The sequence below is a fragment of the Myripristis murdjan genome, chromosome 7 (genome assembly GCF_902150065.1).
Source record: "Myripristis murdjan chromosome 7, fMyrMur1.1, whole genome shotgun sequence".
NCBI classification, from domain to species: Eukaryota; Metazoa; Chordata; class Actinopteri; order Holocentriformes; family Holocentridae; genus Myripristis; species Myripristis murdjan.
Window position 1 is genome coordinate 28643582 of NC_043986.1, and position 24770 is coordinate 28668351.

The following is a 24770-nucleotide window of genomic DNA, read 5'->3' on the forward strand; positions in this document are numbered from 1 at the left end:
AGCATGGGAAGCTGTAATTTGTTATGTAAGTCTAACCAATCATAAAGGGTGCTTTTATTAGCCTTTTTTTGTCTCTACTTAAAATTAGCTGCCACAGCTTGCTCTGGTATGATCCAATACAACTTAATTCCTAAATGTTTTTTCATAATTGTTTTGAAAGTGTGGTAGCGCTTCCCTAGCACATTTCCAGCAGGGTGGCTCGCATTCCTCTGTACGTAGAGGTCATCATTACTTGTAGTTGCCAAACTGTATGGCATTTCTGCCACTGACACAGCGGAAAGTGGCAGGCTGCACTTCCCAGTACTGGATAGGGTTGTTGAAGAGACTGATGCCGTTATAGAAAGTCTTCTTGGTGCCGAAGGTCCGAGGGCAGAAGTCATTCACACCCACGCTGCTGATGTTGTTGGAGTGGAGGTAGACCACCTTGTGGACGACACAACCAAAGTAGGCATAAACACTGATGAATACTAATGTAATGGCAAACAGCATGCCAAAAGGAAAAGTTGTCAAAACTTCAAAATAATGTATGCTTCATGATTTCATGATATTTCTTTCAAAACAAAAAAACAAGACACACACACACACACACACACACACACACATACATATATATTTTTAAGTTTCCCATGACCTTTTCTTCCTTGCATTGTAAGAAGTTGAGTTTTTATTTTAAAAAATTAAATAAAATAATAATAATAATAATTAAGTAAATAAGTAATTAAGTAAATAAAATTTTATTTACTTAGGTATTAGATTAGAAATAAAGGGAATTCTATTCAGGGGTTTGAATAAAGCATGTCAGAATAAAAGCCCACCCTGGGCCCATGGGATTCATGGGAGGTAGTATCATTAAGGATAGCAGAGCTAGAAGAGAAAGAAGTGGGTATACTACTCCTGTATAGTTCAGTGGATATGACATTAGCTGATAGGTGGGTAAACTCTAAATTTATATAAAAGAGAGGTGGGTAAACTGTGTATACCCACATGCACCCTGTGCTCCAGAGCCACCTGAAAATATCGGTTCAACTCTGGCGTGAGACTTTCTGAAAGGGCTCTAGTTGTGGAAACAGACACAATCTGTTTTTTTTTTTTTGTTTTTTTTTATCTGCTGTGCCAGCTCTTTGCTATCAATCACTGCTTTGTGCTGGTGTAGACTGTTCATCCTATTTCCTCCTCACCTGCAGGTGCTTCATCTCTGGCAGCCCAGCAGGCACACGGGAAAGCAGGTTATTGTCCAAGTGAAGCTCACGTAGACTGTGCACATAATACAGGCTGCCATCCTCAATATGGCGGATCTTGTTGTAGCTGAGGCCAAGCCTGGTACCAGGAGGCAGGTGCACACACATACACATAAGCACAACTATGCAACTATGCTGACTGAACTCTGTGTAAGCCTTTTCTTTCAATGGAGAAATGTGTACAAATTCACATATAAATCTATTATATGTGTAACTGACTGTCTTTGATCTTACAATTGAATTTTCTCCAAGCTTGACTTACCTGAACAGTTGCCCGTATTGCAGCAGATCTTCCAACTCAATGGCCTGGATTTGATTTTGATCCAGATGTAACTCAGTGAGACTATAAGGGAGGTCTGATTTGTGAGAGAAAAGCAGATGTATATTGTTAGTCATTTTATTTTATTTTATTTACTTTCTCAGTGAGTTATCTATCCCATTCTCTGCCTTTGACACTGTTAACCATCAAATGAGATCTCCAGATCTGCTCTCATGGGTTACTTCCTACCTGCTGGCCTGCACATATCAAACATGACGGAGAGAAACTCCATGCCTTGATACTCCTTAACACAAACACTCTCTACTGGGTTTCTGCATGGCTCAGTCCTGGGACATTTAGCCTCAGACATTCAGGAGGAGCTGTGCATGTTTGCTTGCCTGACTGACATCCAAGCTTGGATGTCTGCCCTTCACCTCAAACTCTGTCTCAACAAGACAAAGCATCTCTTTTTCCCTTGAAAATCCTCACCTCTCCAAGATCTCTGCACTACCATCGACAAGACCATGTTCTCCATGAATGTAATAAAACTTTAAAGATAATAATGACAGTCCTACTCACATTGTGTCCTCCACCAAATGTTAAAAATACTGTTAAAATAATGATTGCATTAATGTGTCTAATTGTATTAACAGGAATATAAAATATATTTGTTTAAGTATATATATGCTTTCACAGATATTTATTACCTTAAACAGTAACTGACTGCCAGACACAAACACTGTGAAGCCTGATCTTTAATGGTGAAAAGTGGAAAAAAGTGGACTGGTGAAATTTCTATGGTGCAGTGATGTCAGCACTGATGGTGACATCACCCGCCACCAAAGACCAGTTTTCACTATTAGAGGGCAGGTTCCACAAAGATCTCAGGTTGCATCAGCTGCAACTCTTATTATTTCTTTTTCTTATCATTCACATCACCCTTGTGATTTCTCTCAAAGATCCGTCTATCTCTCTACTCGACAGTTCCAAATGACTGATTCCATTTAGGCTACTCCCTATCAGTTTTTATTTAGTGATCACAGGAATGTCATTTGTTGATCACTCAGTGGAAGTCTCCGCTGGATAACAGCATCAACTAAATGCATAAAATGTGATGTAAACATATTGTTTTAGTGAACTTTTACCTTTTGGAATGCCAGTGAGTTTTGCCTCTGAAATGCGCAGGAAGCTCAGGTGAAGTCCGTCAAAGGCACCTGGCTCCAAACCACTGTTCTTGATGGGATTGCGACCCATCTCTAGGTAAAAAAAAAAAATAAATAATAATAACAGTAACATTTGGAAACAACTTCAGAGTCTTCTACTATGAAAAACACAGTGCCTTCTATCTTATAATGAAAGAATAAACTGCATTTGGTTGTTTTACTATCATTATTTCATGGTTTCTGCTGAAGTCAAGCAGTTGCAGCATCTCTATTTAGTTTCCAATACAGGAAGAAGTCTCACCAATGCAGTTCATGTTAGTTAGACCGTAGAAGGTGCCAGATGCTACTTTCTTAATTTGGTTGTCATGGATTCGGAGCTCCACCAGAGAGACGGGGAGGTTCTTGGGAACAGCGGTCAGCCTGTTGTGGGACAAGTAGAGCTTCTGCATGCGTTCGAGGGGCAGGAAGGCACGGGGGTGGATCTTGGTGATCATATTGTTCACCAACACCAGAGCCTGCCACCAGGATGGAAAACAGACACAGGACGGTCAGTGGCTGTACCTCAGTCAGTGTATTTAAAGGTGCACCATGTAAAATCGCTGTGAATTCATTTAATTTCATTTTCATTTATTTTGTTCATTCCCATGTATTCAAGTGAAAACCCTTTCAACTCAAAAATGACAAAAAAAGTGGAATAAGCTCGAAATTTGGTGGTTTTCATTGCCGGCCAGACTCATTGATAAATTGTGTGCTTATTCCATGATTTACAGTGGACTCACCTAAATTTTGCAAAGTGCACCTTTAAGGCAACCAATGACATTTATTATTCTCCAACTGATTGATGGGGCTGTAGTTAAATGAAAAGACTACCGGTGTCACAGAAGTCACAGAAGAAACCTCTTTTAGCCAAAAAAAGAATCATCCAGCTCGGTTCTTACATAGAGGTTGCGCAGTCCCTTAAAGTCATTCTCTCTGATCTCTGTGATATAGTTGCCCTGCAAGTCCAGCAGTCTGGTATCAGGAGGGATATCATATGGCACGTAATGCAGACCTTCAGAGAAACACACAGAAAAAAATAAGCCACCCCATGAGGATAACCACATGCAGTGACATGATGTCCACATTTTCAACCACAGCAGCACCCAGTAGGAGAGGTGCAGCTGCAGCTGCTCTGCGAGTGGCAATGCTTTACCTCTCAGTGAGAGTTCGCTACAGTCTGAAAACTTTTTAAGTCGAAAAGCTACTTTTATAATCGGACTGTAATTTGGTAAACACTAGGTAATGCTGTGTGGCTATGGTTTGTGTGACTCTGCTGCACTTTGTTGTTGTGAGCATATAATTTGCTGCAAAAAAGAAACCAAGTCTCCACGTTGCATTGGAACAAGAGAAAAGGAGACAGTGGTGGTGTAGCTGGGTACAAACTACCGGTGATACATGTACACAAACAACTGGAGCACAGACAATGTTGTTCCTGAAACACTGGGTCTCTTGCTAAGGCAAAATATGAATTCAGGCGTGTCATGCTACCATTCATCTTCATGTTTCATTAACTTTCCTTAAATGTATCTTGTCTAGTCTGAGACATCATACAAACCTAATTACACCTTTTCAAAATCATCGAGTAGTTATCATGAAAGGTCATTTTACTTCATTACAGAGTCCTTTTTCACTCACCCAAGTCAGAGCACTGAACTACCCTGAGATTGCACTGGCATCCAAATGGGCAAGTTGGTTGTTCTGCTGGTGGACCTTCCTCATAGCCTGACCCTTCTGCCTCATCATTCATCATCATCATCATCAGGCTTTGAACATCGATGGTCTTGCTCAGGACTGGGAGACCCCTCTGTTGAAAGGGCACGGCGACGGAGGGGGCAGGTAGCGGCGTTACACACGCCAGGAGGAGGAGGATGGAGATGGGATGCATGACTCGGCCTCTCATCTGGTTTGGACTCTGCTGATGTGCACGTAGCATGATACAACAACGGAAAAAAGATTTTTTTTAAGTTCAAACACATTTTAATAACAACCTTCTCTAAAAAAAAACAAAAAACAAAAAAACAAACAAGCAAAAAAAACAAAACAAAAAAAAAAAACCCTAGGCGGATGCACTCAGTGTGTTCCTAAACACAATCTTCTGCATTTACAAGTGTACAGCAACACAGTGAACTGTTGATCCAAATATAACTTCCCTGCATCAGCACTGTATACTAAAGAAAAAAAAAACAGTCCAAAAAACTATTTGCAGCCTCTGGCACAGTCCTCCTTCATTTTAGTGATATGCATCCCTGCCTTGTATACGGCTATTTACATACTGCAGGCTCACAATTTGTGACATGATCTATCTTCATGGCATAGCCTTTTCTCACTTAAAAAGCCTGCCTTCTTCCCCCCGTCAATTAAGTGGTTTGAACTGAAATGCTGTGAAATGATGGAGTGGGGAGAAGATGTGGTCTTCAGTCTGAACGCCATGACATCTGTTCTCATAACTTTGTTCCCTTTACACAGAGACACATTTCTTCTCTTGCTCATTCCATTTTTAACATCTTTATATTGGAGTAGAGATTTGAATACATCCAGAAATAGAAAATTGCATTTGAAGATATGGATTGCCCCTTAATTGTAGTCTATTTGCTACTAATCACCAATGAACATTCATGCATGCATGTTTTTTTCCAGTTATGTGGCAAAAATATTAACAAAAACTGTGATGCCTGCTCTTCAAATGGCATGGGATCAAAAGACAGCGCAGGCTTCTCAGTTGAGCAGAAGATGTATGCCACGTGTTGTGAATGGCTTGCCCTCCTTCTCTTCTCTGTCTCCAGGGAGAAACTCCCACACCCTTTACCACAGCAAGGCGCATAGGAAGCCACAAAACTGGCCGCTCTCAGAGAGGAGTTTTATATAGAACAACTCCAAAGCCATCTTGGTCACTCTTTTCTGAGGCAGGCAGCACTGGGTCAAGGCTTAAATCCATTACATCTCTGGAAGAGAGGGAACTGGTGGAGGATGATTGAGCTGCAGCCCTCAACGCTCAAGTTTATTAGGATTTGGGAGCCCCACTTCCCCAGACCAAAAAAAAAAAACAAAAAAAAAACAAACAAAAAAAAACACAAACTTTATTTGCTCTAGTCTGTTCAAAAACTTACAGAAGTGGCTTAAGATGGGGAGAATTCCATGCAATCTGCATTGTTTTTATCTCATAGTCACATTGAACCTTTTTTACAATCACACTTTCCCACAAAATAATAATAAATGAAAGAATATTTCAGTCAATATATGTGATGGCTGCAAATGTGTTCAATTTGCACTTCACATTAAAGTCTGATGAAAACACCATGCAGCTCCATTAAGCATGTTTGACCAAGACAATGGTTTTGTCAATTTGCCAAACTGTTTTGTGATGGTAGATTGACATATCAAAACATAAAAACACCTGCTGATCAATCTTGGCTCTTGCAGCTATCACCCACCAATAATGCAAACACCTAAACAGCAGAATCACATTGTGTCAAGCTTGTGCGAAAAAAAGCTTTAAAATATACATACCGTTTCAACTTTAGACAAATTAGACAGCTCCTCCTAAATCCAATGATTGCTCAAAGGAGATCACTAGTATTCCACTCCACTAATGGACAGGTTGTAAAGGAAGGCGCCTGTTTTACTTTTTCATCTTATTGGCTGAGGTGAACGCTGTGTTCCAGCAGAGAGAGAGAGAGAGAGCTCTGCTCAGTACCTGCTGCAAGGACCAACCCTGGTTACCCAGTGAGAGAGACAGAAATGGATATAGAGACACACATACACACACTCACAGAGGGGGAGAGAGAGAGAGAGAGAGAGAGAGAGAGAGAGAGAGAGAGAGAGAGAGAGAGAGAGAGAGAGAGAGAGAGGGAGTAGAAGTATTTTAAATCGGGACCAAAAGTTGGCCAAGTCCCTTTGTCTTCAGTGGGTTGTGCTACTAAATGAGAGAGAGAGAGAGAAGGAGAGCAAGAGAGAGAGGCGGTATATCATTGTGCTGGAAAGTGCAAACTAGTTAAATGGACTTTTATTACTTGTTTTCATATCAAAGAATTTCAAAAGATCTTCAGCAACCAATAGGAAAACAGTTAAGACTCTCCTAACAACAGACAACTAAACAAGACTAAAACAGCTAGTTTTGTGTGTGCTTTGGTTAGGAATGATTGCTTTGCTACAGAAAAGGGGTAAAGGAAACAGTCAGAAATACTTATTGCAATAAAAAAAAACACAAAGTACATAACAATTAGCACATAGACTGGAATCATTCTGTTTTGCTCAGACATGGCTCAAATGAGAACACCTGATCTAAGGAAGTAAACTGTCTTCACACCCACACAAAATGTTCTCATGTAATTCTGGAAGTACTCTGCTCTAGAGTTGGCATAATGCAAAAAAAACAAAACAAAAACAACAACAAAAAAAAAACTCACCATTAACAGTAAACCAAAAGCTCTTACAAGCTCTTATGGAATGTCAATTATGAGAGACTCAAACAAGTTGGTTTCTCAGACTTTGTGAGTGCAGTTTCTGTGAGAGTATATAAAATGTTCTGTTTAACTACACAGATGTCTTGAGTCTAGGATATGAAGATATACGAGGAGCTTACTCTAAACAAGGCATTAACTAGAATTTGAGCTATCATCCATATTGCTGTGCACATGTAAAGACACCCCCTAACATTACAGACTACATCAGCAGCCTGCCTGAGAGCAAGTATTACATTATGTTCATATACTTCTCAATATGAAAAAGTGAATCACTGACTGTTTCTTTCCATTTCATCTATTTATTCCTACTGCCATCATAGTGATGGTACAACACAATAAAGACGAGCAAGCCACAATCTTCAAAAATAAATTGCTAAATTGGTAATTGAGGTTTTTTGTTTGGACTGCATTCTGTGCGTGCAAGCTGTTGCTTTTTGTCCTTAAAGAACAGCAGCACCAGAACTGAACAGAGCAATGGCACAGACTGGATGGCAGGTTAGCCTGGAGAGTTCCTGATTCAGTCCGAGAAATGGAGCTGCCTGATGACCCAACTATGGTGCCTGCACTCAGTAGCTTGGTACCCTCGCACTGAGGCGCTTCATTGCAAACAGTTCCACGCTTATCCTGCTCTGATGAAATGTGTGGGACGCTGTGTTTTTGTCTAAGACAGATGACTTCTGATTGCCTTTTGTAATGTTGCCAACAAAGAAATGTCTTCAAGACACTGGATCCAAACCTTTACAGTCTCCCTTGCAGCCTGAATACCTCACGGCCGCTTGTTTACATGCGCACAAGGAATGAAGTGAGAAAAATGTCAGTGGAAGACAGTGTAAGGGAGGGAGGCACCACTGAATGTTACAAAGCTATTAATACTGTCACAGAAACAACAAGAATACTAAGGAGTTGTGGTTGCAGGGAAGAGGATGGGAGGAAAGAAAACTATTCGTCGTTTTCATGCCTCTGGGGTCGCAGCAGAATGCTGTGGTAATTTCTGATGCAGGAGAAGGCGGTGGGAGGAATGAGACGACGCTCAATCAGGTTGTACTGCAGGTGAACGGAGATCAGAGGCGAGTCTTCCCTGGCTTGTGTGTCACACAAGGCATTCATCGGAACGTAACTGTAGAAGGGAAGGACAGACTTTAATTTAAAAGAAAAGTAGCAGTTTAAATGCCAATAAAAACACAGGTATTTATTTGCCTCTATGACCAAAGGAAGAAAGCTCTTATTAAAGGCATGTACTCATGTGGAGATTCTTTGTTCTAGCTGTGCATTATAAGATGACTGGATTATTGCTTCTTTGCAATGGTGGTTTGCAAAGCACATTCAAGAAAAGACCACAACTGTCAGGCCGAGACTCACTCAAGATCCTCACAGACAAGAGCCTGCTATATCACCAGAGTGACCAAACCACAAAGCCATGCTAATTGCTATATAGCTGTGTACAACAGTGCACAATTAGTGGAAAGTTGCCTAACAGGACTGGTCAAAAAGAAAACTTCTGCCCACCTGTTACGCTTATGCGTACGTAGAAACTGTGATGATATTGTATTATTTTTTCCCACATAATGGTTATCCACTAAATTTACTAAAATGCCAAATCAACTCCCACAGTATTGTAGCACAACTCCTTCGAACGTCATAAAGTCTTTGCACAAAGAGTTGTTCCATTGGTTGGTCCAGCAAGTTGGGAATCAAGAGAAGCTTTCAGTGTACAATCGGAGAATTTTCTTTTATTTGGACCATTATGTCTTTATTTTGATATTACCATGTTGCTTACTTTTGTCAATTGAAAGGTGCTCTATTAAAAAATCAAGGTGCACTATGCAAAAGTGAGGACTGTTTAGACTCATCTGACAAAAGAAATGCAATAAGCAAATAATCTATCACAGAATCACCTTTTGTGCACATTCTGTATTTTTGTCAGCTATGTTTGAACTGCCCTCAAGTTTATTGACCGTTGGCAATTTACATACTGCACCTTTAAATTAAAGAATCTATGAATATATGCTCTCAGCCAGGGGTGCCAGCTTTAGTGGAATAGTCTTACAGATGAACCATTGCCAATTTGCAGAATGATTATGAAGAAACCGATTTGCTTGCACAGTGTTTCTTTTGGGGGCTTGTTTGCATACATTTCTTGATGGATAACATGAAAACTCTGTAATCTTAACTCAAGCAACTGGGGTGCAAAAACGTGCAGATTTCCCTCACGACGCAATCTTCATGAAACTGGAGCTCAGCTGCTGAACTGCTGAGTTGGCCATTTCAAGCCAGAAGGGTGAGCCTTGCCTTTAATCTCATGATTATTGGTATAGCTCAGTTTCTCCAAAGCCTGTTTCAAACCAAAAGGGCAGACATTTTTAGCCTATTGTTGAAATGAATAGTGGAAATAAGAATTATTGGTTACAAAGGTGTGAAGTAGCAATGGGCCTAAATGTAAATACAGGGTGGTTGAGATGAGGTAAGTATTGACACTAGGTGTTGGGTGGGGTTGTTCTGGGAGGCCGAAACTTCCTGCTGCTCCTTGCGGAGGTGTCGCTCTTTCCTGCTTGGGCGTCACGCAGGTCTTTGATGGAGGGCAGCCAGCAGCTTAAAAATGTCCCAGCTATTAGAACGGCTCAGTAGTCTGACATTGAAGGATGTAGAATCAGACCACACAGATGCATGGTGAAGTGGCTTTTAGTGACAGATTTGTCAAATTGGTTCAAGATTTTTTGTGATATATTCAGCTGATGAATTTGATCCAAAATGAACAGCCTCCGTCTGGCCTTCTTGATGACACTGAAGAAGATCTCATGTGGCAGTAGCACCACTTGTTTCCAAAGGTAAATGAAGAAAGGCATCATGCTAGAGGAGGAAAGGCATCATGTTGGCTGGAATAACCAGAGAGGAGACTTCTGGTTTGGGTGTTTTGCCTTTTAAAAAAGTGTGAAAACTTTCAAGTGTAAAAATATACACTCTGACAAAAAATAGCCATGTTCCTTGTTGTTTAAACTGTTTTAGGTTTCTGTGTATATTTTTAAATGATCTCTTGTTTTGTATGCATACTTTAACTATTTGCCTAGTTTTATAATGTATATTTCATGTCGGCCCTGAGAAAACTAACCACTCATGTCTGCATCAGTTATTAAATAAATAAATAAATCCAAGGCTTATAAGTCATTTCTCAGTTTTACTACTACCAGACCTACTGCCTTTCGCCTTTTAAGGCATTTGAGGACAGTAGAGAGGGACAACATCAAGGAATATCAAGTTAAAGGTTTGGTGGAATATGCTATCTATAGCTGTAATTCTTGTTATCCAAAACAGCAGAGTGAGTTTGGATCGAGGGATGCTGGGGCGGGACAACACGTGGAGGACGAAAAGATGGTATTTTCAGGAAATAAATCAAGCCTTCAAGTTTTCATGACATCATCAACATCATCATAGCTGATTTGAAATTCTTTATGTATACTTTACTTACACTTAGACATTGCTTGCTTTGGCCTATTTCCTTTTGCACAGGAAATTATGAACCATTACAATGCATTCTGGACAAGATGCACTGCTAAAGAAATCTACATGGTTGCTGACTTGCTCTTTGTGATCTAAGAAACTTCACTCAAGTCATCAAAATTGGGAGTATCTTGGAATGCCAATGGGTGGGGAGGTTTTGCTTCAAAAGTGTGGGCTGGAAAGTGAATTTCAAACCCAAGAAATCTGAGCAAATGGTCAAGATAGTTGCGTCACTGGTAGTGATCAACAACCCCATCAACCCCTGCAGATGTACTGTGGTCATTTAGTGACATGAAGCAGCAAAAATCTTAATTACTGCCTCTTTAAATATGAAAACTTTTTGCAAAAGATATCTGAGCATGTAAAGAAGCAGACTGTTTTGCAGAAGTGCAGTAAAACTGTACCCATCCCACATATGTCTGAGTCCCAGAGGTAACGATAGAGAGAGCAACAATAATTATATGTTTGATGAGGTAGCAATTTCAGATTTGGATGCCCCATGATTGTTAGTTAGGTTATAACGAAGATGAAAATCGCTCTGGGCTCTGTGCACAGAGCCCAGTTCTACAGGCCTTGACTCTCAATAGTCTGGGTTTCTCCTTTGTCTCTAGTGCAATCAGCCTCCTCAACAAACCTAAGTGAAGTTTTTGGCAGTGTGACTGTTTTATGTAATTGCATGAATGTGTTGCTATATATGATTTATTGTGATCAAGATGAGACCAAATTGGCCAACTTTATTGTGTGACTGTGGCCACACAATAAAGCTGTATTTCACTCTGAAATATAGAGCCATCCACAATGTATAGGTTATCATATGTATACAGTACATACCAAACAAATAAACACATATGCATGCATGCTTGCACACATTGCATTGCATTTAAGAGAATGGAATCGGATTCATTAAAAACAAAAAGGGTGTGTGTGTGCTGTGTGTTGTATGTAATGTGTCGAAGCAGCTGTGAACATGAAATGGTGTAGATCCGAGAGAGGAGGAAGGTGTGTGTGAGTTTGCCTGTTCATGCTAACTACATGAAAACTGAGTGTTCGTGATGTGATTTTCTTTTCCCTTGTGTACAAAAAGGGTAAAAATGAATCAAGTGTTCCATTCATTCTCTGTCAACTGTTTTAATATGTTATGTCTTGTCTCTCTCACTTCCAAAAATGAATAAAAACTTGGTCCAAAAAAGAAACAGAGGTACAAAGTGACACAGAAACCAAAATAAACCCTGGACCTACTACTATAAATCACTAATGCAGAATAGCATGTCTCCTTAAAAGACTTAAAATACCTAAGTGCTGGGTCAGAGATCGTGACTTGGCAATCTAAAAAGTCACCAGGTTGCCAAAGGTTGTCAAAAAAAGACAAGTATGACCCTGTTCACAGTGCAACTAAAGAAAGGTTGTGGATGCAATAGAGTCAGCAGCTAAAGACAGGATCAAAACTGGATTAAGTGACAAGACACAGACAAATGTTATCATAGACTTATGTCACAAACATGACTGTTTACTTGTCACAGTTTTGAAAAAGCTTAAATAATAAGTAATACAGTTTTGGACATTTGAGCACTTGTACACAACATATCTTATTATATGTATTGTATTTTTATATAATAAAGTTTACGGTTTTGATGTTATTGATGTCTGCTCTGACCCATTTTGATCTCGTAATAGATATCTGTAAATACTGATCACATAGATGAACTTGCGTTTACTGGTATATATGCATTCATTTTAAGAAATAAGCATTACCTGCTTATTCCTTTTCAGAGTGTTGGGGATATTGAGCCTATCCCAGCATGCATTGGGTGGAAGGCAAGGAGACACCCTGGACAGTGAAGGAAACCAGGAGAACATGAGGAAGGACATGCAAACTCTGCATAGAAAGGACCAGGAGTGAAACATGCAAGAGATTATTGTTAACTTGTATTCACATCCATGAACGTTTTGGCAACACAAGCACACTCTTCATGCTATTAAAGCTGTTCTGACTGTGAGAAAGACAGGGTAGAAGGCAGAGACAGCAGGTGACATAGAGACACAACATGGTGGAGCAGAGCAGAGCAGAGGGGGGGGAGAGTTGCAGTACCTGATGAGGTTGTGGTTGAGGCGGAGCAGCTGCAGGTTCTTCAGCTGCAGGAGGCCTTGGGGGATGGACTGCAGCAGGTTGTGGTCCAACAGTAGCTCAGACAGGGACGTGGACAGGCCCAGGAAGGACACGCCATCAATGCCGTCGTCACGCAGCCTGTTGTGGGACAACTGGAGGGAGTCCAGGCCCGGCCGCATGTGGCCGAAAACGTAGCCAGGGATGCGCTCGATCTGGTTGTGATGCAGGGTGAGCTGGCGCAGGCCCACCGGGAGGAAGGAGGGCACGTGCACCAGTTTGTTGTGGGATAGATCCAGTGATTCCAGGTTCCTAAAATTACCAGTTTTTCATGAAATAAGTGACTACGAGTAATTTGCAGTCTGAAGTGATAATTACATCTCAAAATGAATTTCCTTTAGTGTTTATATTTATATGACATGCCAGTATTTTTAGATTGAAACGACTGATATTTTGTGCCAATATAGTCAAGTTTGTCCATTTTTGTGCCAACAATTTAAAACAAAAATTGCAAGTATTCAGTGTTTTTCCCAGTTCCCAGTCAGGCCTTGTCAGGCCATTTGGACACCATGCGACACAAAAACTTCCCCAAAAGTCAAAAAAAACAAAATTCCTTTGCAGCTTTTACAGGCTCGCTTCCTGAAGCTGTTGAGTAAAATCCTATCCTCACCTCCATCATATCGCATTTGGATGACACTGACTGGCCAAGCTGATTATCGGTCTGAGCCTAATTAAAAAACTGAAATACATTTTACGACATTATGGAATATTATAAAATGATACTCTATACTGCCCTCAAAATTTGGCAGCTCATTTTGGTTTACCACAGAGGAACAATGGCACTTCTTTTTAGGTTGCCCCCCTCTTCTCTGTGTCGCTCTGCCTCTCTTTTTATCCCCAAGCTTTTGGAAGGCTGGCCTGTGTCCACTCTGCAGCCACATCAGCACACCACACGGCAAGCTATTCTCACTCTGCTAGCTTTTTTCTTTCATGTAAGCTGCAGAAGCTATATAGGCTGTTCAGCTGTTAGGAACATTTTTTGACTCTTTGTTTTTGGGTGCATTGGTCTGCATTCAGCTGAATTGGCACTGTGAAATAAATCATAAACAACCCACAGCATTGTGGACACAGTAACAAGGTTTGCTTTTCTTGTTTTTGGTGACAGTTACTGATGTCTGGTGTGATGTTTTTTTCCGTGATTCACTCCACAAAATGATAGTCTTGATAGTTCAAGTCATTATTCAGTATATTGTGTTTAGTATGTGTGAATCTCTGAAAGAATTAGACTCGAAAATGAAAATTATTTCCATCTTGTATGGAGGTTAAAGCTGTTCCATACATCACCTCAGGATGGCAGTGGAGAGTTGTAATTTATACCCACATAAGGGTTTATTTGCAGTCCTATTTCCCCTGGAAGAAAGCAATCTTTGACCACTAATAGTTCCAAATTGGTGACTGCCGCTCTTTCAGGAGACATGGCATCATATTAAGAAAGTGAAATTAAAACTTAGGCACAAGTTTTTTTTTTTTAGCTAGAAAGAAACTTTATGCCAGTATATTATTACGCCTGTTTTATATTCACATGCTTCCTCCATTGTTTGTCTGTCAAGGACATCGTGTCCACTGGAGCACTGAGGTTCAATAAAGACTGCAAGACAGTTATAGCTGATGTGCTCAGGTTGACTGGTGTGTTGGGACCACCTGCAGACGTATTCATTAACATTTTGAAACCATTATGAAGCCATTCTGTGTCTGCTTCCTGCTCTGATATCTCTTTTATAAAAAGCTTAGAGGCTCAGAAATTGCTTTTGCTATCTGTCTTTAAAGTCAGGGCTGAATTGGGCCAACGAGTATTTGACTCCTTCTAATAATGATTAGTAAGTGGGCTATCTTAAAGACCTGCCTATGCTTTGTTAATTACAAATGTATATACCCCCTGAACCTGCTGGTTTGCTATTGATATATTGTCTCTTGAGCCTTTATGTAATGATTTTTGCTCTTAATCTCAGTGAGACTACCTACATAAATAATGTTACAACAGATAACTAAGAAAAAGCCCTGAGGTAAGCATGACCAGAATAATTCAAGACTTACGACAAATGTATCCAGGCTCGTGGTGCGATGCGATCCTCTCTGATGCGGTTGTGGCTAAGGTCCAGCAGCCTCAGGTTGACCGTCTTGTTGAGGATACCAGCGTGTACTTCCTCAATTTTGTTGTCTGACAAGTGGAGTTCCTAAAAGCACATCATCTTTATATAACATGAAGTTTCTATGAGCTGAAAGCTGATGTGAACAGTATTATGTAGCAGATTTACCATCTCAAAGCAGAGGTGAAAGGCATTATAATGGTATGTGTGATGAATAATGTTATGATGATATTTTATAGTAGGATTTAAAACCTTTAAAACCTATATATATATATATATATGTATAGATAGATAGATAGATAGATAGATTGATAGATAGATATAGATATATATGTATATATGAAGTTTTCATCCACTTCAGGTTTATGAATTTGTGCTTGTGCTCACAGAATCAAAACACACCGTTTGAATCATTTATCTCCTAATTGCATGTTAGTATAAGTTTAACAGCTCACTGCTCACAGTAGTTACTAACCAAGGACAAAGCAGGTCTACCCCTGTGCATAACAATTGGAACATGTTACAACTGTGACACATATCATGTGCCATAGCAGGCATCCATGGTTAGAGCTGCAAAGACTACACAGATAGAATAATTGATTGTCATAATAATTTTTACCCACCTGCATGTTCTGCATTTTTGATAATGATGGTAAACATTTCACACCTCCCAAATATGTTATAGGCATGAAGGCTCCATGTAGAATATGCTTTCAATGCATTACTGTATAGGCAGGCTGTTATATAATAATAATACAGGTTTTGCTTGCATGACCTAATAAGTAAATGACTAAGTAGAAAGTTTGTATCCACCATAAGATATGTCAGCATTCCATCAAGATGGTGTTATCTCCCTTCTAACATGTACCTGAAGGGAGGCTGGCAGGCCAGATGGGATGGCACGGAACTTGTTATCCTCCAGGCGAAGGTAAATGAGCTTCCTAAGGGGACGAAACGTCAGCGGTGAGACGTTTCCATCGTGAAAGTAGTTGTCTTCCAGTTCCAGGGTCAGAAGTTTGGACAAACCTGTGGGTAGACAGTTCATAAAGTCTCTTACATGAGTCATTGAACATTGTGAATCAGGGTGTCCCAGTGGCTCGGTGGTTTAAGGCACATACATATAATCATGATGTCCTGAGTTTCAATCTGGCTGAGGGACTGTAATGCAGGTCAATTCCTTTGCTTGTTCCTAATTTTTCCTGCATCTCTCAACTTTGAACGACCTAATAAAATTAAAAAAAAAAAAAAAAAGCAACGTGACTGAACAAGGGAACAATTATTTGCCAGTGTGGCTTGATTCCTGAGACCTGACCAATTTAACAGTAGACCAAACTGCCAGACATTTGGTTTTGTGCATCAAAAGCTGTCCCAAGCTCTAACTCTTCTACATACACAGTAACCCTCAGTATTAAGAAATAACAAACATTATTAACCACGCTTAATCAAAAGTTTAGCTGAATTTGAATGTGCTATCTATCAATCCTCAGACACACTTATGTTTGGACAAAGCATCTCCTTAAAAGAGGCATTCCCAAAGAGGCTCCCACAGGTTAAATGAAGCAGGTGTGTAACCTTTAAAACTGCTGGGTGTGAGTCCGCTGAGCTTGTTGTCATTAATCTTCAGTTCCTCAAGGGAAGGTGGGAGAAACGCTGGGACCTTGGTGAGATTGTTGCCGTCCAAAATTAGCCTCCTTAGTTTAGTTAAATTCTGTAACAAACAGACCAAAAGTCAAAGTTGAGTCATAAAAAGACATCTGCTTTTATTCTGCTGCATATGCATTAGATTTTAGATTTTAATACATAAGCCCCATACGCAAGACATTACTGATTAATCAATGACTGATTAATTGCCACTCAAGAATTTGATGGAATAATGTTAATTATAAGTGATTAATCAATGATTAGTTTAAGATACAGATAAAGGATATTTCTATTTCCTCTGTGTGTATTTTCAGTAATATTGCATTGATTCATGGAGTTACAGTAGACAAGCACGATTTTGCATGCTTCCATGCCTCTCAAATGTCCATCCCAAGCTCAAATGTTTAAAAAAAGTTTTGATAGAGAAAAAACACATTTGGTCTTTAAAGTTTGTCACACATGTGCATGTATGTTAATTAGTTCACTTGTTCATGCTGCTGAGATAGTCCAGCCAGTGGCAGCCAGCTGGAGTGTCCTGACTGAACTTGCTTTGCTCATTACAGGCAATGAAGTCAAATTGGCCAACAAGTCATAAACAAAAAGGGCTGGTAAGCTTTTGGAGGATAGGATCTGTTCATGCGTGCATAGCCTGGTAAAGCCAAAAAAAAATTATAAAAAAATAGCATAGAACACGTCTGTGCTTTGTGCCCTGCACTTTGGTGTGGTCAGAGCAGACGGGTGACACAAGCATAAATTCCTATAATCTTTGACAGCAAAATTGTACTGCAAAGCTTGATCATTACTGACACACCCCCAAATGCACCTCTCCTCCCACTTCGGAGCAGACGAGTTCACAGCAAGTCACCAAAACACCAAATGGGCACACACAAGAAAAAACCTGTGTGCATCCAACGAAAACGGCATTCCACTGGCACAAAGCCCTGCCACCCATCACGCAGCATCAGGAAAATAGAGGCCACAGTCTCTGCTCAGCATGAGGCCAGAGCAGCTTGCACTAACTCAAGTTGCTGCTGATGAAAATTCAGTTTGACTGTTTTGTTTTTCTGATCTGTGTGCACCTGTTAATTCATGTTGGTTGTGTCGGTGTAAGTGGGAGTGAGTGAGTGAGTTTGTCTGGTGTGATTACATGTGCAGCTCCTAACTGTTTCAGGCTGTGCTTGTGGGTGGGCAGTGTTGATGTCTATGTGGTACCAAACCCTTGTAATAGTGGTGACTGTGTGGCTGTTGATGCCCTGCACCAGAATGTTTTACCCAAAGTTATTACTCTGTTTATTTTGTGTGTATTGTTTTTACACCATTTTGCTATATTCAGTCTTTGCTTGCCCAAATTCAGTACATATTTACTGCTTTCATATTGTGGTGGTTGTTAAACCTTTTGAGGCTATAACGGTAATTATTGGTTATAGAAATAAACTTGATGTGACTTTGTTTTTCGCATCCATGTCAACACTATAATTAAGAACTTCAAAGTAATTAAGCATTCTAATGTCAGCTGTGATTAAAAAAAACACAAGCAGGATATTCTTTTTCAAATGCTATACTTCACTAGTAGGCAGTAATAATCACTGCTACTTGCCGTGTCTGGCTTGAAAACTTACTGCACTCGAGTGAGGAAAGGTAAAAGTTGGGGGCAGGAGGAGTGGTGAGGTGGTAATGATCAAAACAAGTGTCCACATTTTAAAAAAGGGTTTTTCTATTGACTGTGATTTGCACAGCAACAGTGAGTGAAATTCATTGTGGGGGTGCCACATTATATTGTGGGCTTGATTCAATAAAAAAAATCTTCGGTGAAAGGGGGTTATGTGTTTTCTTCATCATTCTGAAACCTGATGTAGTGTCATAACAGGGCAGTGCAAGTTGTGCAGATGTGCCATGAGAATGGCACATCAACATGTAGCTGCTAGGCAGCGGTGTACTGTATATTCAGGTCTAGGTTTGGCAGCACACAGCACCTTCAGCTGGACATAGCCAAGTAAAACAACATTTTACACCAACAGACCACACACTTTTCCAGCAGTTCCAGCTGTACTGAGTGGTTTGAGTCCTTATAGGGGATGAATCACTGTGAATGAATATCAGAGAGTGATTTAAATGCTCAAACAAGACTTTTCTGAATGACTAAGTGCTTTAATGTAATATTATAGCAAGAATAATGTCTAAGCACCATAAAAGATTTTACTTTCATGTTGTTAAATAGATGAAAATCAGACAGACCTGAAAAAGCAGGGGGCTGAGGGAGGAGTCATCCAGCTTGTTCTTGCTCAAGTCTAGCCACTCAAGATTGGGAAGGCCTGCCAGAGCCCTCACTGGGATCTTACTTATCTTGTTATCTAACAAGACAAGGACAGGGGAAGCAAGGAGCTTAATTGAGTCATATTGGCAATGCAACATCACATTAATAGCATTCAACTGAATATACTGTATCACTCTGAAATGACTGATCCGAAAGTGGCCCTATCAACCTTATCTACCTTGGTGCCCAATTGTCGTTGCTGTCTCGCAAACAGGATGTACCCATCCTTTAATCAGTGATTCTTGTGCAGCTGTCAGTCATTTTGCTAGTTAGTCAGACCATGTTAGTTTGTTTCCTCACCTGCCAGGTACAGTGTTTTGACCCCTGGGTCAGTGATAATGGGCATGTGTGTCATGCCAGTGCTGCCGCAAGCTATCAGCGACTCAGACAGAAGACACCCAGCTGGCAATGATTCCATGAAGTTGGGTTTCTGGGGGAAGGTGACCACTGGACGGCCTGGAGAGGTGGGTGCAGGCACTAGCCTTCTTGCCACCACAGGCCGCAGCATGGTTCTTGGAGCAGGCAAGGCTATGGCTTCCATCCGTGGAGGTCCCACAATGTCATCATCGTCATCACTGTCGGGATCATCATCGAAGTCGTCTTCGTCTGAAGAGTGAAATCTGTCTTTCGTTGACTTCACTGCAGGCATGGGAGGCCTTGCTGGTGCGATGGGCACATGCATCTTAGTTCCCCTGGTGGGAATCTTTACCAGGACCTCCTGTTTCTTGTTCTTAGTTGATTCAGGTTTGACTGTCATCGCTGGTGTGACCTGTACAACATGAAAAGCTCAGTTGATTTAAAGGAAATATTCACTTCCTTTGCAGTTTGAGACAATTATACCTTGCATTTCTCCTTTCCACTTAGAATAATAATTTACAGGACTTCATACAAATATCTCTGTTAATATCAAACCATTGCTTTTTACAGGGTTATACTACATTTGTGCACTTGTGTATCTGTATCTGACCTAGATTTAATAAATATAATAATAAATTAGATTTAGAATGATCTTGCCTGGCATTGCTGAACCAGCCGGATTACAAGAGACAAACAGCTCCATCCATCTCATTGGCTCAGTAGGCCACAGATCTGCTGCTTTGTCAGCTTAGACCTGTTTTATGGCCGTTGTTGCATTGAGCATACGCCCCTACCTCTCACTTACCATGCCACTCTGCACTGTTAACTAATAAGGCAGACGGTAAAAAGATCATTTAGACAATAACAACATGGTAATGACTAGTAGCTGCAGTGGAAATAATATTTATATAGGTAGTGATAGAAACTGTAGCGATACTGGTAGTACTGGTAGTAGTGGTAGCAGTATTCACAGTAACAGTGGTAACACTGGCAGTTAAAGCAATATTAATGGTGATGGAAGCAGTGATGGTAGTAGTAGTACTAGTTGTTGTAACAGTAGTAACACCAGTATTAGTAGTGGTATTAGTAGTTGCTGTAGCTGTAGTATTGAAATCAGTTCCGATCCACTTACAGTTTTCACCAATATCTTTTCCTCCTTCTTCTTTTTTAATTCTTGCACTCCTCTACCTCCACCTCTCCCTTGGAAAATATTCTTCCCCTCAGAGATACCATCTTTGCTGTCTTTATCAACCAGTCTGTTTCTTTTTGGAGCTGTAGACGGTTGGTTATGTGGCGCTGAGGAAGAAACAAGAGCCATAAATAAAATGGAGTATTAGAGGCATGTATAATTAATGGGAAAAAAAAAAACTTGTTACCAATTACAGTTCAAAGCATGGGTAGCACAGACATAGTAGTGTACAAATAAAGCCAACATTCTGAAACTGGTAGCCATGGATGTAGCCGTCTCTGTTTCAGCAGGTTTAGGGGTTTAGATTTAAGTAACCACTCTCATCATTTAGACAGAGGCTGTCTTATTTTTGGATGTAAATATCCAAGAAGAGGCTAGCATTCTTTATGAATTGGGCTGATTATGCATCATCACAGATACCACTGGTTGTAAAATAAATAGGTTATACATAAGAAGCAACCTCATCATATATCATCTGACTGCTGAGGCCTGTGTCTTTGATGAGGCAGTGAGAGGTTGGAGTCAATGTAGCACTTATTAGATAAGAACCAAGTATTTTTGCTGGAAATATGGAGAATGTGTAAACTATTAGGAAGGATGTGTAGAGACATGTGCAGTGAGAGTACATAAAGATTGAGGCAAGTGTGAAGGTGAGAAGTGAGAACAATCATGGCATCTTAAGTGGGGAGGGCTGTTGATGTATGTGGATTAGAGTTTGGCGTGTCGGAACAGCAAGAGACAATGCTAAGACTTTGAGAATGAGTGAGCCAGAGGGATCAAGTGTCTGAGGATGAGTGCGTCAGAGTGGAAGTGTGTGAGGATAAGTGCTTTGACAGTGGTAACTGTCTTAAGCATGTAAAACAAGATGTGTAGCATTAAATGTGTAGAAAGTGTTGAACATGCAAGGGTAAGTGTTGTTGTTAGAGTTAGGGAGGGGATTAGAAACTGGCTTATTGAAGCACCTTGTGTCCTTCCAGTACAGGGGATGGGCTGACATTTGACATTTCCTTTGTTACACTGGCAGGCTGAGCAGGGCTGAGGCGACCACATAGCTCCGTCAAACAGAGCTATGCCGTTTACCTGGCACTGACCTAAACACATACAGACCAAAACACATGTACATGGATTGAAACAGAGAACCAGCTCTACAAAAAAAGAAGAGACACAACACTTGATTCTCAGACAGCAGAGGATGTTTAGTTAACATGTTGCTAAAAGACAGATTTGAAATCATTGAGGCCCCATGCAACATACTGCCAGAATAAAACAAAACTTTCAGGATTCCTGTGGAGAAACTTAGTCTGAGTGGTTGGGTTTTTGTGCACGATATTAACAGAATGCAATATAGGAAGACAGATTACAAAGAACATTCAGTAAATATAATGCATGTGACAATTAAAAAATAATAGCATGTCGTAGCAGAAATGCCACATAATTATTCACTGAAAAATGATAATTAATGAACTATAGACATAATGTTGATATAAATAAATGCAGTATGAAAATAACTGAAAAATTACAATAATATCAATCTGTAAAAAGTGAGAAAAATATTAGAAAACAATGAAAACTGAAAATTTTCAGTGCTTATTCCTGATATGTAAAATTTGTTGCAACATTTGTGGAAGGCCTTCAAATAAATAGTACTTTAGTTGTAAATGAGTCAATATGAATATGAATAGACCAAATGCAGATGAGGGTGGGTATTAAACATAACAAAAACAACAGTTCCAACATTTGAAGATGATATTAAGTGGAAATGACTGAATGAAAGGTATCAACAAGGATGAGCTGAGTAGGAGATTCAGATGTGTTCCTGTGCGCAGTGTGAACTCACCAGACTGGAGAGAGTCACTCTGTTCAGATACCCCTGCCGTGAGCTGTGGTTTGGATCCTGCAGGTTTCCCTCCTCTTCTGCTGGCTTTCCCATCGCCGAGCCAGGCTACAGCGCTGATACACAGACACAGGATCCCAAGTCTGGCCATTGTCAGCTCCGTGTCTGCCTGCAGGTCAAGCTGCAGGAAAAGTAAAGCTTCCTGTCAAGCAAGTGTGAGGAATCTGGACCCCTGAAGGGCTCTCTTATAGCCGTGAAGCCACTTGGACCAAACACAAAAAAACAGAGAGAGAGGAGGAAGGCGTTGAGAGAGGAAGCAGGGAGAAGGTTGGCAGGAGGGGAAAAAAGAAAAAGGAAAACATATTTTGAGGTGATGGGGACAAAGGCCCTCATTCATGCATCTTAGAGTAACCACCTACGGCCCTACACCCCCTACACACACACACACCTTAACATACACACATACACACAGATACTCTACTCCGTCATTCCTAGGTCCAACCAACCCAACCCAAAAAAGGAGGTTCTTTCCTAAATTATCTGAGCCTTTATCGACGGACAAATATGAGTTGTGACGTCCAGGTGAAAGAAATTAATCACATTTCCTGTCATTACTGAAACTGAGCAGCTGTTGTTTCACAACTGAATAACTCAAGATTTATTTAGGCTCCTATTCCTTAAATAAGTTTAAACTCTAACACTGCACTTTACATTTTAAATAACAGTCGTTAAAAAGCGTAGCTAGGTTAACCACAAGCAATGGGATGAAAACTAGTCCTCCCAGTCCTCTTGAATAAAGCAGGGCTATTTGTGCTTGGTTTATGCAGCGGGAGTACGTAAAAGAATCTGGTTTGTTTGTCTTTGTTCTTTTAGCACTGCATGGGGAGGATCAGCCCACAACAATGTTCTCTTTTGTAAACACATAACCCGCTAACTTGCGGCTAACTTGTGATATTTTACTTCTCTTTCCTGCCAATATGGATGTGATGTTAAGCCACTGAATGGACACTCGTTCTGTCTCTCCCAACGCCTCACACACACAGCTCATCTGTAGCCCGCTCGGGTCGGCTGCATGCCAGCAGTAGAGAACTGTAACTGTAACTGCTGAGCTGTCCAATAGAAACTCTGCTCGGATGAAAGGCTGCTTTGTGGCCAAGCCTGACGATTGGGCCTGAGCAACCACACTCCTGAGAAATTCTTCAAGTGTTTTGAGACTCTGCTTGACCACACTCTTTTTTTTTCCCTGTTTACTGTCATTGTTGACCTCTCCCTCTTGTGTTAACACAGCATGCATCTTTGTGTATGTGTCATCATCTATTCTACGCTTGTGGCTAATGTTTTCCTATTCTGGCATGTAGTCTTAACAGGAATAGGAAAACTAACCTTATGTAAACTTTTATTCTGGAGGTGGAAGGAAGGATTACACAAGTGCGTGGGTTTCAAAAATTGAGAAATTGGCCTTTAATTACAATATAGAATTGACCTATAACTCACTGGTTGTCAGGGGGAGGCCCTTAATTTGCACTGATTCTAATGTGACATCTTCACACAAATATGTAGTTTAATTTCTATTGATTTGTTATTGTTATTTTTGTCCTGCTGGTTGTGTTGTGAGGTCTAAAAGCTGTTTCAAGGGATTATCCAACTGAACAATAAACCCTGAATACCTCTATTTTATGAATTTTGGCATTTTGGCAATTCTGGCATATGCAGATAGTGACTATTAGCACAAACTATCTGTTATCCGCCACCTCCAAAAACCCATTCTGATCAAGCCATTGTGCCTCAGTTTCCATTGTACACAAAATATGCTTATACCAGTTTCCGGATACTAATTGTACAATTTTTGTTTACTCACAGCTTTCAAACCATGCCACCTACAAATCATCCCACTCGTTGCCACTGTGGTCTCCACATCCTGTTTGTGAGGTGTAAAAGAAACACAAACTGCTCAGGAGCAAATATTAACAACTCCTTCAACCTTCCTCCTCAACACACATCTGTGGTCCAGATTATTTTGCACAGATCGAGCATCAGATCTCGAGAATGTGAGCAAATACAATATTATGATTCTGTCGACACCACAGTTTATACAAGACTCTGACCTCAATTAGAGCATGGCATTTAAACATGTCAGGATCCCACACAGCAGTTCACCTGTGGTGACTGCTACTGTTTTGGATTTACCAGTATAATTGGTCAGATTTCTGCCCAGAGCACACTAGAACAGGCGCCAGACCCCTTCCATTACCCACTTAGAGTATAAAACATTGTGTTTGTTTTTGATTAATAATGAAACAAATATGTTCTTGGCATTGCACTCTTGGACTTTTTGACCCCACTATATTTTTAAGAACATTTTCTCCGAAAATTATGCATTTTTTTCTGCTAATGGAGGTATGGTCATGGTGACATATGGCTTTTCAAACTAATACTAGTGTCATACTACAAACTAAACTCTGATTACCTGTATTATTGTATAAAATTAAGATGAAGATCACGTAGTTTGGGCAAAAGGTGTTTCCTT

General features: G+C 40.3%; 2 protein-coding genes across 2 annotated transcripts; both read right to left on the reverse strand.

Annotated features, from left to right (window-relative positions):
• Positions 1-57: 57 nt before the first annotated feature.
• On the reverse strand, positions 58-4584 carry bgna (biglycan a). Its single transcript, XM_030055868.1, has 7 exons — positions 4335-4584; positions 3599-3711; positions 2962-3175; positions 2643-2753; positions 1501-1594; positions 1179-1317; positions 58-423 (listed from the first exon to the last, which is right to left on the reverse strand). The coding sequence occupies exons 1-7, from the start codon at positions 4582-4584 to the stop codon at positions 229-231; spliced, it is 1116 nt and encodes a 371-aa protein (XP_029911728.1). The 3' UTR covers positions 58-228.
• A 2045-nt stretch (positions 4585-6629) lies between these two features.
• LOC115361400 (extracellular matrix protein 2) lies at positions 6630-22465 on the reverse strand. Its single transcript, XM_030054767.1, has 10 exons — positions 22247-22465; positions 21372-21500; positions 20353-20516; positions 19164-19632; positions 18785-18900; positions 16481-16616; positions 15777-15934; positions 14856-14995; positions 12747-13073; positions 6630-8279 (listed from the first exon to the last, which is right to left on the reverse strand). The coding sequence occupies exons 1-10, from the start codon at positions 22392-22394 to the stop codon at positions 8102-8104; spliced, it is 1965 nt and encodes a 654-aa protein (XP_029910627.1). The 5' UTR covers positions 22395-22465; the 3' UTR covers positions 6630-8101.
• Positions 22466-24770: the final 2305 nt, after the last annotated feature.

What these genes read in the sequence shown, in the direction of transcription:
- bgna (XM_030055868.1), bottom strand. Translation starts at nt 4,584, where the DNA reads ATGCATCCCATCTCCATCCTCCTCCTCCTGGCGTGTGTAACGCCGCTA. An exon ending in AGTTCAGTGCTCTGACTTGG is followed by an intron (nt 3,712 to 4,334) that starts GTGAGTGAAAAA and finishes GTTTCTCTGAAG; the next exon opens with GTCTGCATTACGTGCCATAT. An exon ending in AACTAACATGAACTGCATTG is followed by an intron (nt 2,754 to 2,961) that starts GTGAGACTTCTT and finishes TTTTTTACCTAG; the next exon opens with AGATGGGTCGCAATCCCATC.
- LOC115361400 (XM_030054767.1), bottom strand. Translation starts at nt 22,394, where the DNA reads ATGGCCAGACTTGGGATCCTGTGTCTGTGTATCAGCGCTGTAGCCTGG. An exon ending in GAGTGACTCTCTCCAGTCTG is followed by an intron (nt 21,501 to 22,246) that starts GTGAGTTCACAC and finishes GTATGTGTTTAG; the next exon opens with GTCAGTGCCAGGTAAACGGC. An exon ending in CAAAACACTGTACCTGGCAG is followed by an intron (nt 18,901 to 19,163) that starts GTGAGGAAACAA and finishes TTGTCTTGTTAG; the next exon opens with ATAACAAGATAAGTAAGATC.